The following is a 17,297-nucleotide window of genomic DNA, read 5'->3' on the forward strand; positions in this document are numbered from 1 at the left end:
AACAGCAGACTGGGATAAGGATTGATTGAATATGTCCGTAAACACACCAGCCAGCTGGTCTGCACATGCTCTGAGGACGCGGCTGGGGATGCCGTCTGGGCCTGCAGCCTTGCGAGGGTTAACACGTTTAAATGTTTTACTCACGTCGGTTGCAGTGAAGGAGAGTTTTGGTAGCGGGCCGTGTCAGTGGCACTGTATTGTCCTCAAAGCGAGCAAAGAAGTTATTTAGTCTGTCTGGGAGCAAGACATCCTGGTCCGCGACGGGGCTGTTTTTATTTTTGTAATCCGTGATTGACTGTAGACCCTGCCACATACCTCTTGTGTCTTGAGCCGGAGAATTGCAACTCTACTTTGTCTCTTGTCGTGGCAGAATCAGAATTCTTTAGGTAACATTTATAAATAAGATGTTTTATTTGTTTTATTGCATGCTTATGTGAGATATTTGTCATTAGAATGTCTTATTTTGGATAATACTGTTTGCAGTTTGCAGTTATCCCTTTCCTGCTAGGGTTAAGTTACATTGGGCCCCAGAGAGGGGAAAGGTTATTCTTATCTGTAAACTATTCCTAAACCATGTGAAGGGATGGTGTGATAAATGGGGAACCAGATAGGTGGCTCCACAATGTCTGCGTGCCAGTCACTGTCTCTCTGTGATCTTGTCCAGGAGGGGGTGTATTTGATATATGCTAGTGGATGAGGTTTTGTTTTTGGTCCTGAGTGGTACCAAGAGTGAAATAAGAACATAGTTTAGGAGACCAAAGCTGAACGATCATTTATAGCCAATGCTGTCTGGCTATGTGTGTCTTTGCTATAAAGGATCTCAGTTGCAATGTGTAAGCATTCTCAGAGAATTAATTTATAGACACTGAATTGATCTGAGAGTCACAGGGTTGAGATGGAGCTCATATAATTAAAGATGGACTTTATGATAACTCTGACTTGTGTGTGGGGTTTGCTCTCTTGTGATTTGGTAATACAGGAAATTTCCACTACACTCTATACTGACGCTTGGCTTGTTTGATTGCCTTGCGGAGGGAATAGCTACACTGTTTGTATTTGGTCATGTTTCTGTTCACCTTGCCCTGGTTAAAAGCAATGGTTCGCGCTTTCAGTTTCGTGCGAATGCTACCATCAATCCACAGTTTCTGGTTTGGTAATATTTGAATAGACGCTGATGCACTTTCTAATGAACTCGCTCACCGAATCAGCGTATTCATCAATGTTGTTGGAAGCAATGCGGAACATATCCCAATCCACGTGATCGAAGTCTTGAAGCGTGGAATCAGATTGGTCGGACCAGCGTTGAACAGACCTGAGGAGGTCTGGAGCTTCTTGTTTTTGTTTCTGTCTGTAGGCTGGAAGCAACAAAATAAAGTCGTGGTCAGGAGGGCGGGGGAGGGCCTTATGTGCATCGCAGAAGTTAGAATAACAATGATCCAGGGTTTTACCAGCCCTGGTTGCACAATCGATATGCTAATAGATTTTAGGGAGTCTTGTTTTCAGATTAGCCTTGTTAAAATCCCCAGCTACAATGAATGCACCCTCAGGATATATGGTTTTGTTAGTGTTTAAATACTGGAGAGTTGAGACCAAATCACGGACGCTGGACAGAGTGTATTTCAGTTGTAACAAAAGACAGTTTTAATGAGTCAAAGATATCTTGTCCTGCAGTTTTACGTGCACGGATCTAGTTCATTTAACTCGGTAAGGAGTCAGGTGAAAAAGAGACCTAGACATTGGTCACAGCAGATTTTATACATGGAATATGTAGGTGGAGTCTTGTCGTGTTGGTCTTCTGACTGGTCCCAAAAGGTTGGAGGCGGACCTGCTCTAATCCAGAGCATGAGCCCCATTGGTACAGAACAGAGTCTTGATCTCTGAGCTCCCGACCAGTAGAGGGGGTGAGATGTTTCCGTGGTGCAAAGAACGTTACAGTCTCTGATGTCTCTCTGGAAGGCTACCCTTGCTCAGATTTCATCAACCTTGTTGTCAAGAGACTGGACATTGGCGAGTAGTATGCTCGGCAGCGGTGCGCGATGTGCCCGTCTCCGGAGCCTGACCAGAAGACCGCTTCGTTTGCCCCTTTTACGGCAACGTTGTTTAGGTTCACCGGCTGGGATCCGATCCATTGTCCTGTGTGGAAGGCAAAACACAGGATCCGCTTCGGAAAAGTCATATTCCTGGTCGTAATGATGGTGAGTTGATGTTGCTCTTATATTCAGTAGTTCCTCCCGACTGTATGTAATGAAACCTATGATTACCTGGGGTACCAATGTAAGAAATAACACTTAAAAAACTAAATACTGCATAGTTTCCTAGGAACGCGAAGCGAGGTGGCCATCTCTGTCGGCGCCGGAAGACGCTAAAGATGTTGTCTTCAGATAGTTCTGGAATGCTATTGTTGCATTAGGAGAGTTCTATACAGATGTTATTGTCTTCTTCAGAGTTCTGGAACGCTATTGTTGCATTAGGAGAGTTCTATAAAGAAGTTTATTTATTTGTAATTTTTTTAAAGTAGATTTTAATAACAGTCACAACACCGACTGGCAGTGTGACTTCTGCGGCCACAGACGGTGCACGTGAATGCCCCCCCCCTCCGGCCTCCCTAAACTCAGCACCTCCCAGCTCCATAGGCACCGGAGCAGTGGTGCTAGGAGAAGGAACCCGACAGAGCCGCCTCTGAACATCTGCGGGTAACCAGCAGGTTATCCGGCCGGATGGACAGGTCCACCAGCTGGTCAAAGGTGAGGGTGGTGTCCCTGCAGGCCAACTCCCGATGGACATCCTTGCGCAAGCTGCAGCAATAGTGGTTGATCAGGGCCCTGTCGTTCCATCCCACTCTGGAGGCCAGGGTCCGAAAGTCCAGGGCGAACTCCTGGGCGCTCCTCATCCCCTGCCTCAGGTGGAAGAGACATTCACCTGCAGCTCTACCCTCGGGCGGGTGGTCGAAGACTGCCCGGAAGTGGCGGGTGAACTCCTCGATGTGGTCCAGCGCCGCATCTCCTTCTACCCACACGGCGTTAGCCCACTCCAGGGCTTCCTCCGAGAGGCACGAGACGAGGACGGACACCCTCTCACGTCCCGAAGGAGCCGGGTGGACGGTCCCCAGATACAGGTCCAGCTGCAGCAGGAACCCCTGGCAGCGTGCTGCCGTCCCATCAAACTCCCTTGGAAGGGTGAGACGAATCCCACTGTGACCGGTTGCAGGGGAGGCGAGTAGTGGAGACCCCTGTTGTGCTGGTGGGGGCACTGGAGGGACTCCCTGTCTCTCCCAGCGGTCCATAGTCTGGACAACGCAGTCCATGACAACGCCGCGATGGTGAAGTATCACTACGTGCTCCCGGACGCGCTCCTCCACCCCCACAAAGGGGGCACCCACTCCTGCTGACTCCATTGATCTATGTGGAATTCTGTAACGGGGTGAGTAACTGGTTGCTGGGAAGTCAGGCACAGGAGAGCAGAGATGGGTGATAACAGGAGAAATTTAATATACACCCTGGCCCAAAGACACAGGCGAGGCAGCACAAAGCACAACCACAGTATCATGAACCGGATTAAACAAAACAAACAAACCTAGGTTTGCAACAAACCTAGCACAAGCCAGCCTATAGCGTAACATCATACACAAAGAACAACAAAGAACAATTCCACATACAGACATGGGGGAAACAGAGGGTAATATACATTTAGTCTGATGAGGGAATGTGAACCAGGTGTGCGGAAAAACAAGACAAAACAAATGGAAAATGAAAGGTGGAGCGGCGATGGCTAGAAGACCGGTGACTTTGACTGCCGAACGCCGCCTGAACAAGGAGAGGGACCGACTTCGGCGGAAGTCGTGACAACAGCGACAGAATTCAGAACCTGGGCTGTTCTTACAGTGTTTTCCCTGTACACCAAGTCAGAACTGTAGATTAAATAAAGGGGGCATATAAGCAGACAATTAATGTTCTTACAATATTCAATGATTACATTTCTCTAAAACAGTTATAGGCTACATGTGCACCACCAAGTCAGAACACTAGGCTAAATTAATAGGGGAAAATTGACCAAATTATTAGGGTGAGGCACATAGGCTACTGAATGTTTAATACACAACATACACTTAGTATTATTTTCTTAGCTACAGTATACATACAGTTGAAGTCGGAAGTTTACATACACCTTAGCCAACTACATTTAAACTCAGTTTTTCACAATTCCTGACATTTAATCCTAGTAAAAATGCTCTGTCTTAGGTCAGTTAGGATCACCACTTTTTATTAAGAATGTGAAATGTCAGAATAATAGCTAAGAGAATGATTTATTTCAGCTTTTATTTCTTTCATCACATTCCTTAAACCTTAAAACCAGATTTGGTACCACACATCCACTCCACTGAATAGCAGTCTAGTTATTGCTTTGCAATGCTTGCATTTCCTTCCAAACCATTCATTGTTGAATTTGCGATTTCCAACTTGTTGTGTAATGTTTATGTCCTCTGGCCGATGAGCACAAATACATTTTATCTATAATTTCTCTTCATTATTTATCTTCATATGACAAGGATTAAAAAGGATTTACCAGTAGATTGTAGATTTGATTAACGATGATGACTAGCTAAGATTTTGAAAGTATGATGTTGACATGATCAGTCCAGTGAAAGCTAGTGTAGATATGACGTGATTTGACGTCATTTTATCTGTGGCCAATTACCTTGAGCCTTCTTTGATGTGCACTTCTAATGTAACTCTAATTCAGTACCCAAGGGGATTGAATTTTCAAGCTCTACCCTTAGATTTGGCAGTGACACATTGTCCCCATGAGTGACAGTATACTGAGCCAATCACGGCGCAACTAGAGAACATTACCAACCCCTATGCTCAATATTTTTCGCTGGCTGCCCCACCACCACAGAAAGCACTGAGCTAGGCTGAAACACCTGCATTTAGGAGCTGCCTTACTCAAGAAAGCAAAAAAGAGACCATGTTTTTATGGAGGGTTTATTAAGTCAATAATAAAACGTTTTATTTTACATTGTTTGCAAACTGATATGAGACACGTATTACTTCTAAAATAACATGCAAAACAGGCAACCCCCTCCCTGAATGACAGGCCGCCACTACGTGGAGTGTGGTTACATGCCAAAGGAAACACATATTCTGTGACGGTTCTATACTCCTAAAATTAGCTTGTTTCTAACCCTGCAGTTTAAGCCAAGGCTTGTATTTCACAAAGCATGATGACGATAATAATAATAGACCTTATTTCTTTACCATCTTTCTTAGAATATATTGCAGTCCAGTGAGCTTTACAGATCAGGACTTAAACAGATAAAAACATAGTGACAAATATTGAGAACATATTGATAAAACAACCGGATCAACCAGGTAGCCTTTTTAAACCTGTTGAAGCACTCAGAAAGTAAAACATTACAGAGATACAGTATGTGTTTGATTTGTTGGGAATATTCAGTCGGGTATAGAGCCTACCATGCCCATTTCAAGGGATTACATTTGGCTGATGACACAGGATTAGGATGAGCAAATGTGTTGTTATTTCAGAATGTGTAGGAAAGCTGAAAAGGAAATGTAAATCATTGATACTAATTTCTGTGATACCTTTGTGTTTAACAAGGGGGAGTGCGTGTGGATGGGCCTTCTTCATCAGATGGACAACCATGACACAATCATGACAATCAATGAAAATGTTGAGAATAAAACGGATGATAGATTAAAAACATTGCTCGCTCATTATAAACTCAAATTTAAGCAATGACACGCCAAGTGCATGTCCCCCCATTTCAACCCCTTGATATGGACAGCCCAATACATTTGATTTGATGGTGACTTCACGCACGTAGCAACCTACTGTATGTAGCAACCTATGCGTAAAGATCAATCGTTAACTACTTGAACTTTAATTCTCCTGAACATGGTGAGCACTTTGCTCTTGATCTCTTTAGTTTTCAGAGAGTAGACGATGGGGTTGAGACAGGGCGGGATGCACGAGGCCAGCGACAGGCTCAGTACGCGCAGGTCAGGGTCTGGTTTGATGCGCGCTAATAACCCAACCATGAAAATAATCAGAACCGGAAAGAAGAATACTGCCACTAGAATGAGGTGCTCAGTGCAGGTGGCCAGCGCTTTCACACGACTCTCAACGCTTTTCATCCTGAACACAGCGATTAGAATACTCATGTATGACAGAATGATGAAGGACAGTGGGCCGAGGAGGATAACCAGGCTCAGAACTGAAGCCACAGCCCATTGCAGGGTGTTGTCGTTACATGCCAGCCGAAACACTGGTGCGTAATCACAGAAATAGCTGTAGACGTTAACGGAATCGCAGTAGGACAGCCTGGTCATAATGGCTGTGCTGAATATAGGTATACCAAGACAGAAGCACCAGATGACACCGAGAATACACGACATACTCGTCATGGTATTGATGGAGCCGTGCCTCAGAGGGAAACATATGGCGATCATACGGTCATAGGCGAGCACGGCGATGGAGAACGATTCCATACATATGAATGAATAATACACATACATCTGTACCATACACAGATTAAACGGCACAAAATTGTTCTTAGCAAGAAACGCCTTTAGCATACCGGGAATAATGCAAGTATTCAGCACCAGATCAACCACCGCGAGGTTACCAACCGCGATATACTTGGGATTGTGGAGACGAAGGTCCACGGATATTATATAGATCACACATGTGTTGAACACGACCGACACCACGTAAACGAAAGCGAGGAAGATGAAGTAGAGGTTGGCAAAGGGCAGGGAGGTGAAGCCGATGATGTAGAACCCTGGAGGATGGATTAGAACGGAGGAGTCGTTCCATTGCAACCTGCGGAGGAATGTCATGGCTGAGCTGGTTCCACACACCTGCGCTCCAGGTCTATGCATGCACAGACAAACACAAACGCTTGCTCTGTTGATGCGTAAAACCTAAAAGGAGAGAGGCAGAGAGAGAGAGAGAGAGAGAGAGAGAGAGGGAGATTTAACAATATGTGGATCATAAAGACCCTATGAAAAACAAAACAACCAGATACATCCTGCATTCTTATTTAAACTTTTTTTTCATATTTAACCTTTATTTAATTGGGCAAGTCAGTTAAGAACAAATTATTATTTACAATGACAGCCTAGGAACAGTGGGTTAACTGCCTTCAGGGGCAGAACAACAGCTTTTTACCTTGTCAGCTCATTAATTTGATCAAGCAACCTTTTGGTTACTCGCACAATGCTCTAACCACTAGGCTACCAGCACCAACACAAACACAAATGAATAGGCCTATTATTCTCTATAGCCCAGGCCTTCCATATAGCCCAGGCTTATTTACTGTGGAATAGTCCTGTTCCACATAACCTATCCCTATGTATTGTGGAATATTCGTATTCTACTCTAAAGCCTAGGCATATGCAATGTGGAATAGTCCTATTCTACTGTAAAGCCTCTGCCTATTTAATGTGGAATAGTCCTATTCTACTATAAAGCCTCTGCCTATTTAATGTGGAATATTCCTATTCTATTGCCCAGGCCTACTTACTGGGCACAGTGATATGATTCACAGCTGACTGTGAAGTTGATGGCCCAGGTAGGTCTGTTGGCTGTGTTCCACCACGACAGGTTCAGGTAGTAGAGTTGATGGTCTGGGTCAGTCTGTTGGCTGTGTTCCACCACGACAGGTTCAGGTAGTAGAGTTGATGGTCTGGGTCTGTCTACTGGCTGTGTTCCACCACGACAGGTTCAGGTAGTAGAGTTGATGGTCTGGGTCGGTCTGTTGGCTGTGTTCCACCACAGGTTCAGGTGGTGTGAGAGATTATCCCTCTATCTCTCTGACTCTCTGTCCCTGAATCCTGCAGTAACACGAACAACTGTATCTCTGCTGCTCTGTCCATTATCCGTATATAAGCCCCCAACTGTCCCCAAGAGATGTCATTAAAATGGCTAATCAACTCTCCAAGTATTGGAAGTTATTATCTTATGTGAGAGTTTACTTTAACTGATCCTTGGAGAATTCAACATAATGGAGTTATTAGCAACATGTATGTCTTCAAAAACAACCAATGCATGACAACCCCACTTAATTAAGCTAAATATCAAGGCCTAATTATCAGTTTTTGGTCGTTAGATACAAAGTGAAGCCCAACATAGAGCATCTTGTGGTAAGGGATTTAACTAGTTGTTGTTCTGCTGTTCTCCTATTGATTAGCTTGGTTGTCTTTCCCAATCATTGTAGGCCAAGTAGCCATAGAAAGGTTAAACAAATCTTATCAAACTAGATTTCTATGTGTTTAAACCAACAGCACAAATAGGCCTACAGAGCGCCGCGGCTCTGCGTGTCAGAGACCAGCTCAGTTTATGAGACTGAGACTTACAGTGCCCTCCCTAATTATTGGCACAGTGAAGCATTTTTCATTATTTTGGCTCTATGCTCCAAAAAACAAGATTTGAAATCAAACAATGACTATGAGATTAAAGTCCAGACTGTCATCTTTAATTTCATCCACATTGGGTGAACCATTTTGAAATTACAGCACTTTTTGTACATAGTCGCCCCTATTTTAGTGGAGCAAAATGATTGGGACAAATTCACTTCTATGTGTAATAATGCAGTAAAAGGTCAGGTTTTTAGTCCCACATTCACAGCACACAATGACTACATCAACTTGGGACTCTACTTGTTTATTTGATGCATTTGTTCTTTGTTTATACAATTTATACAGATTATTTTTTTCCCAAAATAAGATAATGGTAAATAATGTATTGTGTAATTTTGGAGCCTCTAAATAAGAATAGAACATGTTTCTAAACACTTCTACATGAATATGGATGTTACCATGGTTACAGAGAAACATGTACCAGTGAGAAAGTTACAAACGCACAAATATCATACCCCCCACGACGTGCTAACCTCTCACCATTACAAATATCATACCCCCCACGGCGTGCTAACCTCTCACCATTACAAATAGCATACCCCCCACGGCGTGCTAACCTCTCACCATTACAAATATCATACCCCCCACGACGTGCTAACCTCTCACCATTACAAATATCATACCCCCCACGACGTGCTAACCTCTCACCATTACAAATATCATACCCCCCATGAAGTGCTAAACTCTCACCATTACAAATATCATACCCCCCACGACGTGCTAACCTCTCACCATTACAAATATCATACCCACCATGACGTGCTAACCTCTCACCATTACAAATATCATCACACCCAAAGACATGTACCCTTATGTCATGGCTGTATTGTACCCTTATGTCATGGCTGTATTGTATCCTTATGGCATGGCTGTACTGTACCCGTATGTACCCTTATGTCATGGCTGTACTGTACCCTAATGTACCCTTATTTCATGGCTGTACTGTACCCTTATGTACCCGTATGTAATGGCTGTATGTACCCTTATGTCATGGTTGTACTGTACCCTTATGTCATGGTTGTACTGTACCCTTATGTCATTGCTGTATGTAACCTTATGTCATGATTGTACTGTACCCTTATGTCATGGCTGTATGTACCCTTATGTCATGGTTGTACTGTACAGTTATGTCATGGCTGTACTGTACCCTTATGTCATGGTTGTACTCTACCCTTATGTCATGGCTGTATGTACCCTTATGTCATGGTTGTACTGTACCCTTATGTCATGGCTGTACTGTACCCTTATGTCATGGCTGTACTGTACCCTTATGTCATGGCTGTATGTACCATTATGTCATGGCTGTATGTACCCTTATGTCATGACTGTATGTACCCTTATGTCATGGCTGTATTGTACCCTTATGTACCCTTATGTCATGGCTGTCTGTACCTTTATGTCATGGCTGTCTGTACCCTTATGTCATGGCTGTACTGTACCCTTATGTCATGGCTGTACTGTAAACTTATGTCATGGTTGTACTGTACCCTTATGTCATGGCTGTACTGTACCCTTATGTCATGGCTGTATTGTACCCTTATGTCATGGCTGTATGTACCCTTATGTCATGGCTGTATGTACCCGTATGTCATGGCTGTACTGTACCCTTATGTGCCCTTATATCATGGCTGTATTGTACCCTTATGTCGTGGCTGTACTGTACCCTTATGTCATGGCTGTACTGTACCCTTATGTACCCTTATGTCATGGGTGTATTGTACCCTTATGTCATGGCTGTATTGTACCCTTATGTCATGGATGTATGTACCCTTATGTCATGGCTGTATTGTACCCTTATGTCATGGCTGTATGTACCCTTATGTCATGGCTGTATTGTACCCTTATGTCATGGATGTATGTACCCTTATGTCATGGCTGTATTGTACCCTTATGTCATGGCTGTACTGGACCCTTATGTACCCTTATGTAATGGCTGTATGTACCCTTATGTCATGGTTGTACTGTACCCTTATGTTATTGCTGTATGTACCCTTATGTCATGGTTGTACTGTACAGGTATGTCATGGCTGTACTGTACCCTTATGTCATGGCTGTACTGTACCCTTATGTCATGGCTGTACTGTACCCTTATGTCATGGCTGTATTGTACCCTTATGTCATGGCTGTATGTACCCTTATGTCATGGCTGTACTGTACCCTTATGTCATGGCTGTACTGTACCCTTATGTCATGGCTGTATTGTACCCTTATGTCATGGATGTATGTACCCTTATGTCATGGCTGTATTGTACCCTTATGTCATGGCTGTACTGTACCCTTATGTACCCTTATGTAATGGCTGTATGTACCCTTATGTCATGGCTGTACTGTACCCTTATGTCATGGCTGTACTGTACCCTTATGTACCCTTATGTCATGTCTGTCTGTACCCTTATGTCATGGCTGTCTGTACCCTTATGTCATGGCTGTACTGTACCCTTATGTCATGGCTGTCTGTACCCTTATGTCATGGCTGTCTGTACCCTTATGTCATGGCTGTACTGTACCCTTATGTCATGGCTGTACTGTAAACTTATGTCATGGTTGTATTGTACCCTTATGTCATGGCTGTACTGTACCCTTATGTACCATTATGTCATGGCTGTATTGTACCCTTATGGCATGGCTGTATTGTACCCTTATGTCATGGATGTATGTACCCTTATGTCATGGCTGTATGTACCCTTATGTCATGGCTGTATGTACCCTTATGTCATGGCTGTATGTACCATTATGCCATGGGTGTATTGTACCCTTATGTCATGGCTGTATGTACCCTTATGTCATGGCTGTATTGTACCCTTATGTCGTGGTTGTATTGTACCCTTATGTCATGGCTGTATTGTACCCTTATGTCATGGCTGTACTGTACCCTTATGTACCCTTTTGTCATGGCTGTATTGTACCCTTATGTCATGGCTGTACTGTACCCTTATGTCATGGCTGTATGTACCCTTATGTCATGGCTGTATGTACCCTTATGTCATGGCTGTATGTACCATTATGTCATGGGTGTATTGTACCCTTATGTCATGGCTGTATGTACCCTTATGTCATGGCTGTATTGTACCCTTATGTCGTGGTTGTATTGTACCCTTATGTCATGGCTGTATTGTACCCTTATGTCATGGCTGTACTGTACCCTTATGTGCCATTATGTCATGGCTGTATTGTACCCTTATGGCATGGATGTATTGTACCCTTATGTCATGGATGTATGTACCCTTATGTCATGGATGTATGTACCCTTATGTCATGGCTGTATGTACCATTATGTCATGGCTGTATTGCACCCTTATGTCATGGCTGTATTGTACCCTTATGTCATGGCTGTACTGTACCCTTATGTACCCTTATGTCATGGCTGTATTGTACCCTTATGTCATGGCTGTACTGTACCCTTATGTCATGGCTGTACTGTACCCTTATGTACCCTTATGTCATGGCTGTATTGTACCCTTATGTCATGGCTGTATGTACCCTTATGTCATGGCTGTATTGTACCCTTATGTCATGGCTGTACTGTACCCTTATGTACCCTTATGTCATGGCTGTCTGTACCCTTATGTCATGGCTGTCTGTACCCTTATGTCATGGCTGTACTGTACCCTTATGTCATGGCTGTATGTACCCTTATGTCATGGTTGTACTGTACCCTTATGTCATGGCTGTACTGTACCCTTATGTCATGGCTGTACTGTACCCTTATGTCATGGTTGTACTGTATCCTTATGTCATGGCTGTATGTACCCTTATGTCATGGTTGTACTGTACCCTTATGTCATGGCTGTACTGTACCCTTATGTCATGGCTGTACTGTACCCTTATGTACCCTTATGTCATGGCTGTATTGTACCCTTATGTAATGGCTGTACTGTACCCTTATGTCATGGCTGTACTGTACCCTTATTTACCCTTATGTCATGGCTGTATTGTACCCTTATGTCATGGCTGTACTGTACCCTTATGTCATGGCTGTACTGTACCCTTATGTACCCTTATGTCATGGCTGTCTGTACCCTTATGTCATGGCTGTACTGTACCCTTATGTCATGGCTGTATGTTCCCTTATGTCATGGCTGTACTGTACCCTTATGTCATGGCTGTACTGTACCCTTATGTCATGGCTGTACTGTACCCTTATGTCATGGTTGTACTGTACCCTTATGTCATGGCTGTATGTACCCTTATGTCATGGTTGTACTGTACCCTTATGTCATGGCTGTACTGTACCCTTATGTCATGGCTGTATTGTACCCTTATGTCATGGCTGTATGTACCCTTATGTCATGGCTGTATCATACCCTTATGTCATGGATGTATGTACCCTTATGTCATAGCTGTATGTACCCTTATGGCATGGCTGTATGTACCCTTATGTAATGGCTGTATTGTACCCTTATGTCATGGCTGTATTGTACCCTTATGTCATGGCTGTATTGTACCCTTATGTCATGGCTGTATTGTACCCTTATGTCATGGCTGTACTGTACCCTTATGTACCCTTATGTCATGGCTGTATTGTACCCTTATGTCATGGCTGTACTGTACCCTTATGTCATGGCTGTACTGTACCCTTATGTACCCTTATGTCATGGCTGTATGTACCCTTATGTCATGGCTGTATGTACCCTTATGTCATGGCTGTACTGTACCCTTATGTCATGGCTGTACTGTACCCTCCATTACATATCACCAGTCCCCTTTTAGTAACGGTGGCTTGTACAGTGTTCTCCATGCTGGCTTTACCTTGTCATCAACACCCCCCATTACATATCACCAGTCCCCTTTTAGTAACGGTGGCTTGTACAGTGTTCTCCATGCTGGCTTTACCTTGTCATCAACACCCCCCATTACATATCACCAGTCCCCTTTAGTAACAGTGGCTTGTACAGTGTTCTCCATGCTGGCTTTACCTTGTCATCAACACCCCCCATTACATATCACCAGTCCCCTTTAGTAACGGTGGCTTGTACAGTGCTCTCCATGCTGGCTTTACCTTGTCATCAAGGCCAAGTTTAATCCTCCAAGGAGTGTCTTTTCTATTTTTCACTTCATCTTTATTAAAGTCCTTGACACACCCCCTATATAAGTCCTTCCCATTCACCTCATCCAAACCCACCTCTTCCAACCCTCTCAAATCAATAAATAATGTCTTTATTTCTGACTCTAAAATATTGGGTGTAATCCCTAGTCTTGGAAATGGGACGTTTTCAACTTGTGACTGTTGAGCATAATCCATTCCCCTTCCTGAAGTTTCCCAGCAGTTGTTTTTATAATCCTTTCCTATCTCACCCCCAAAACCACTGTTTTGGGGTGGTGATTTTGCTCTTCACCAGAATCTTGGAGAAATGTGGAACATCTTCAGTTGTATAATCCAGTCTTGCCCCATAATACACCCAGGTTCCTCTAGCAGCCAAAGCACTGACTCAATTGCAGCTATTGGACACTGTCATTATACTCCAAACCCTAAGAAGGCCTCTGTAAAATGGAGGTACTCCATACCTAGAAATCTGGTTACTATCAACCAAAATAAAGCCTTCTTTAAACCTAATCCCCTACCTGCTGTAATACAAGACCTGTTACCCCTCTCCAAAGCATATTTTCCGGTCCGTAAAGCAATAAACTGGAACCGTAAAGCAGCAGCTAGCCTGATGTACAGTTGAAGTCAAACGTTTACGTACACTTAGGTTGGAGTCATTAAAACTCGTTTTTCAACCACTCCACAAATTTCTTGTCCTAACCGACTTGTTTTGGCAAGTCGGTTAGAACATCTGCTTTGTGGATGACACAAGTAATTTCTCCAACAATTGTTTACAGGCAGATTATTTCACTTATAATTCAAAGTATCACAATTCCAGTGGGTCAGAAGTTTACATACACTAAGTTGACTGTGCCTTTTTAAACAGCTTGGAAAACTCCAGAAAATGATGTCATGGCATTAGAAGCTTCTGACAGGCTAAACAACATCATTTGAGTCAATTGGACGTGTACCTGTGGATGTATTTCAAGGCCTACCTTCGAACTCAGTGCCTCTATGCTTGACACCATGGGGAAATCAAAAGAAATCAGCCAAGACCTCAGAAAAAGAATTGTAGACCTCCACAAATCTGGTTCATCCTTGGGAGCAATTTCCAAATGCCTGAAGGTACCACGTTCATCTGTACAAACAATAGTACGAAAGTATAAACACTATGGGACCACGCAGCCGTCATACTGCTCAGGAAGGAGATGCATTCTGTCTCCTAGAGATGAACGTACTTTGGTGCGAAAAGTGCAAATCAATCCCAGAACAACAGCAAAGGACCCTGTGAAGATGCTGGAGGAAACAGGTACAAAAGTATCTATATCCACAGTAAAACAAGTCCTATATCGACAACTTGAAAGGCCGCTCAGCAAGGAGGAAGCCACTGCTCAAAAAAACGCCATTAAAAAGCCAGACTACGGTTTGAAATGCACATGGGGACAAATATCGTACATTTTGAAGAAATGTCCTCTGGTCTGATGAAACAAAAATAGAACTGTTTGGCCATAATGACCATCATTATGTTTGGAGGAAAAAGGGGGAGGCTTGCAAGCCGAAGAACACCATCCCAACCGTGAAGCACGGGGTGGCAGCATCATGTTGTGGGGTGCTTTGCTGCAGGAGGGACTGGTGCACTGCACAAAATAGATGGCATTGAGGTAGGAAAATGATGTTGATATATTGAAGCAACATCTCAAGACATCAGTCAAGAAGTTAAAGCTTGGTCGCAAATGGGTCTTCTAAATGGACAATGACCCCAAGCATACAAATCCAAGGTATTGGAGTGGCCATCACAAAGCCCTTACCTCAATCCTATAGAAAATTTGTGGGCAGAATGAAAAAGTGTGTGCGAACAAGGAGGCCTACAAACCTGACTCAGTTACACCAGCTCTGTCATGAGGAATGGGCCAAACAAAATCTCCCAACTTATTGTGGGAACTTGTGGAAGGCTACCTGAAACGTTTGACCCAAGTTAAACAATTTAAAGGCAATGCTACCAAATACTAATCGAGTGTATGTAAACTTCTGACCCACTGGGATTGTGATTAAAAACATTTAAGCTGAAATAAATTATTCTCTCTACTATTATTCTTACATTTCACATTCTTAAAATCAAGTGGTGATCCTAACTGACCTAAGACAGGGCATTTTTACTAGGATTCAATGTCAGGAATTGTGAAAAACTGAGTTTAAATATATTTGGCTAAGGTGTACGTAAACTTCCGACTTCAACTGTATGCCCCCAACTGTCCCCAAGAGATGTCATTAAAATGGCTAATCAACTCTCCAAGTATTGGAAGTTATTATCTTATGTGAGAGTTTACTTTAACTGATCCTTGGAGAATTCAACATAATGGAGTTATTAGCTACATGTATGTCTTCAAAAACAACCCACGCATGACAAACCCACTTAATTAAGCTAAATATCAAGGCCTAATTATCAGTTTTTGGTCGTTAGATACAAAGTGAAGCCCAACATAGAGCATCTTGTGGTAAGGGATTTAACTAGTTGTTGTTCTGCTGTTCTCCTATTGATTAGCTTGGTTGTCTTTCCCAATCATTGTAGGCCAAGTAGCCATAGAAAGGTTAAACAAATCTTATCAAACTAGATTTCTATGTGTTTAAACCAACAGCACAAATAGGCCTACAGAGCGCCGCGGCTCTGCGTGTCAGAGACCAGCTCAGTTTATGAGACTGAGACTGACAGTGCCCTCCCTAATTAATGGCACAGTGAAGCATTTTTCATTATTTTGGCTCTATGCTCCAAAAATTAAGATTTGAAATCAAACATCGACTATGAGATTAAAGTCCAGACTGTCATCTTTAATTTCATCCACATTGGGTGAACCATTTAGAAATTACAGCACTGATATGAGGACATGACATGCTGAAGGGTCGTGTCCTATGATATGATGACATGTTACAGTGTCTCTACCTCGGTTACGTTTTAGTCTGTGTGTGTGTGTGTGTGTGTTTTGTCTGTGTGTGTGTGTAACTGTTTGAAGCACACACACACACAACCCCTTACTCCTGGGCATTGAGCTCACTTTATGAAGCACTCATTTACTTTAATGAGCAGTAATTACAAAAGGGAAACACAGAACAAACACACACACACCACAGAAACAGTAGCACCCTGATGATGTAACCCTTAGGAAGGCCAGTGGTTAACCTCCCCTCTGTCCAGTAGTAAGGACTCTTAGGAAGGCCAGTAGTTAACCTCCCCTCTGTCCAGCAGTAAGGACTCTTAGGAAGGCCAGTAGTTAACCTCTCCTCTGTCCAGCAGTAAGGACTATTAGGAAGGCCAGTGGTTAACCTCCCCTCTGTCCAGCAGTAAGGACTATTAGGAAGGCCAGTGGTTAACCTCCCCTCTGTCCAGCAGTAAGGACTATTAGGAAGGCCAGTAGTTAACCTCCCCTCTGTCCAACAGTAAGGACTCTTAGGAAGGCCAGTAGTTAACCTCTCCTCTGTCCAGCAGTAAGGACTATTAGGAAGGCCAGTAGTTAACCTCTCCTCTGTCCAGCAGTAAGGACTCTTAGGAAGGCCAGTAGTTAACCTCCCCCCTGTCCAGCAGTAAGGACTATTAGGAAGGCCAGTAGTTAACCTCCCCTCTGTCCAGCAGTAAGGACTATTAGGAAGGCCAGTGGTTAACCTCCCCTCTGTCCAGCAGTAAGGACACTGCTTGTGTAACCCTTAGGAAGGCCAGTGGTTAACCTCCCCTCTGTCCAGCAGTAAGGACACTGCTTGTGTAACCCTTAGGAAGGGCAGTGGTTACCTCCCCAACAGTAAGGAGCAATGAGACCTCACAGGTATTCCATTCTGGCCTTTTGAAT

General features: G+C 43.5%; 1 protein-coding gene across 1 annotated transcript; it reads right to left on the reverse strand.

Annotated features, from left to right (window-relative positions):
- Nucleotides 1–4,968: 4,968 nt before the first annotated feature.
- Nucleotides 4,969–7,880, reverse strand: LOC109873908 (olfactory receptor 2AT4-like). Its single transcript, XM_020465609.2, has 2 exons — nt 7,544–7,880; nt 4,969–6,941 (listed from the first exon to the last, which is right to left on the reverse strand). The coding sequence occupies exon 2, from the start codon at nt 6,897–6,899 to the stop codon at nt 5,877–5,879; it is 1,023 nt and encodes a 340-aa protein (XP_020321198.2). The 5' UTR covers nt 6,900–6,941; nt 7,544–7,880; the 3' UTR covers nt 4,969–5,876.
- Nucleotides 7,881–17,297: the final 9,417 nt, after the last annotated feature.

The sequence above is a fragment of the Oncorhynchus kisutch genome, linkage group LG29 (genome assembly GCF_002021735.2).
Source record: "Oncorhynchus kisutch isolate 150728-3 linkage group LG29, Okis_V2, whole genome shotgun sequence".
NCBI lineage: Eukaryota > Metazoa > Chordata > Actinopteri > Salmoniformes > Salmonidae > Oncorhynchus > Oncorhynchus kisutch.

Bases quoted from the DNA above. Each gene is read 5' to 3' on its own strand.
- LOC109873908 (XM_020465609.2), bottom strand. From the start codon at position 6,899: ATGCATAGACCTGGAGCGCAGGTGTGTGGAACCAGCTCAGCCATGACA.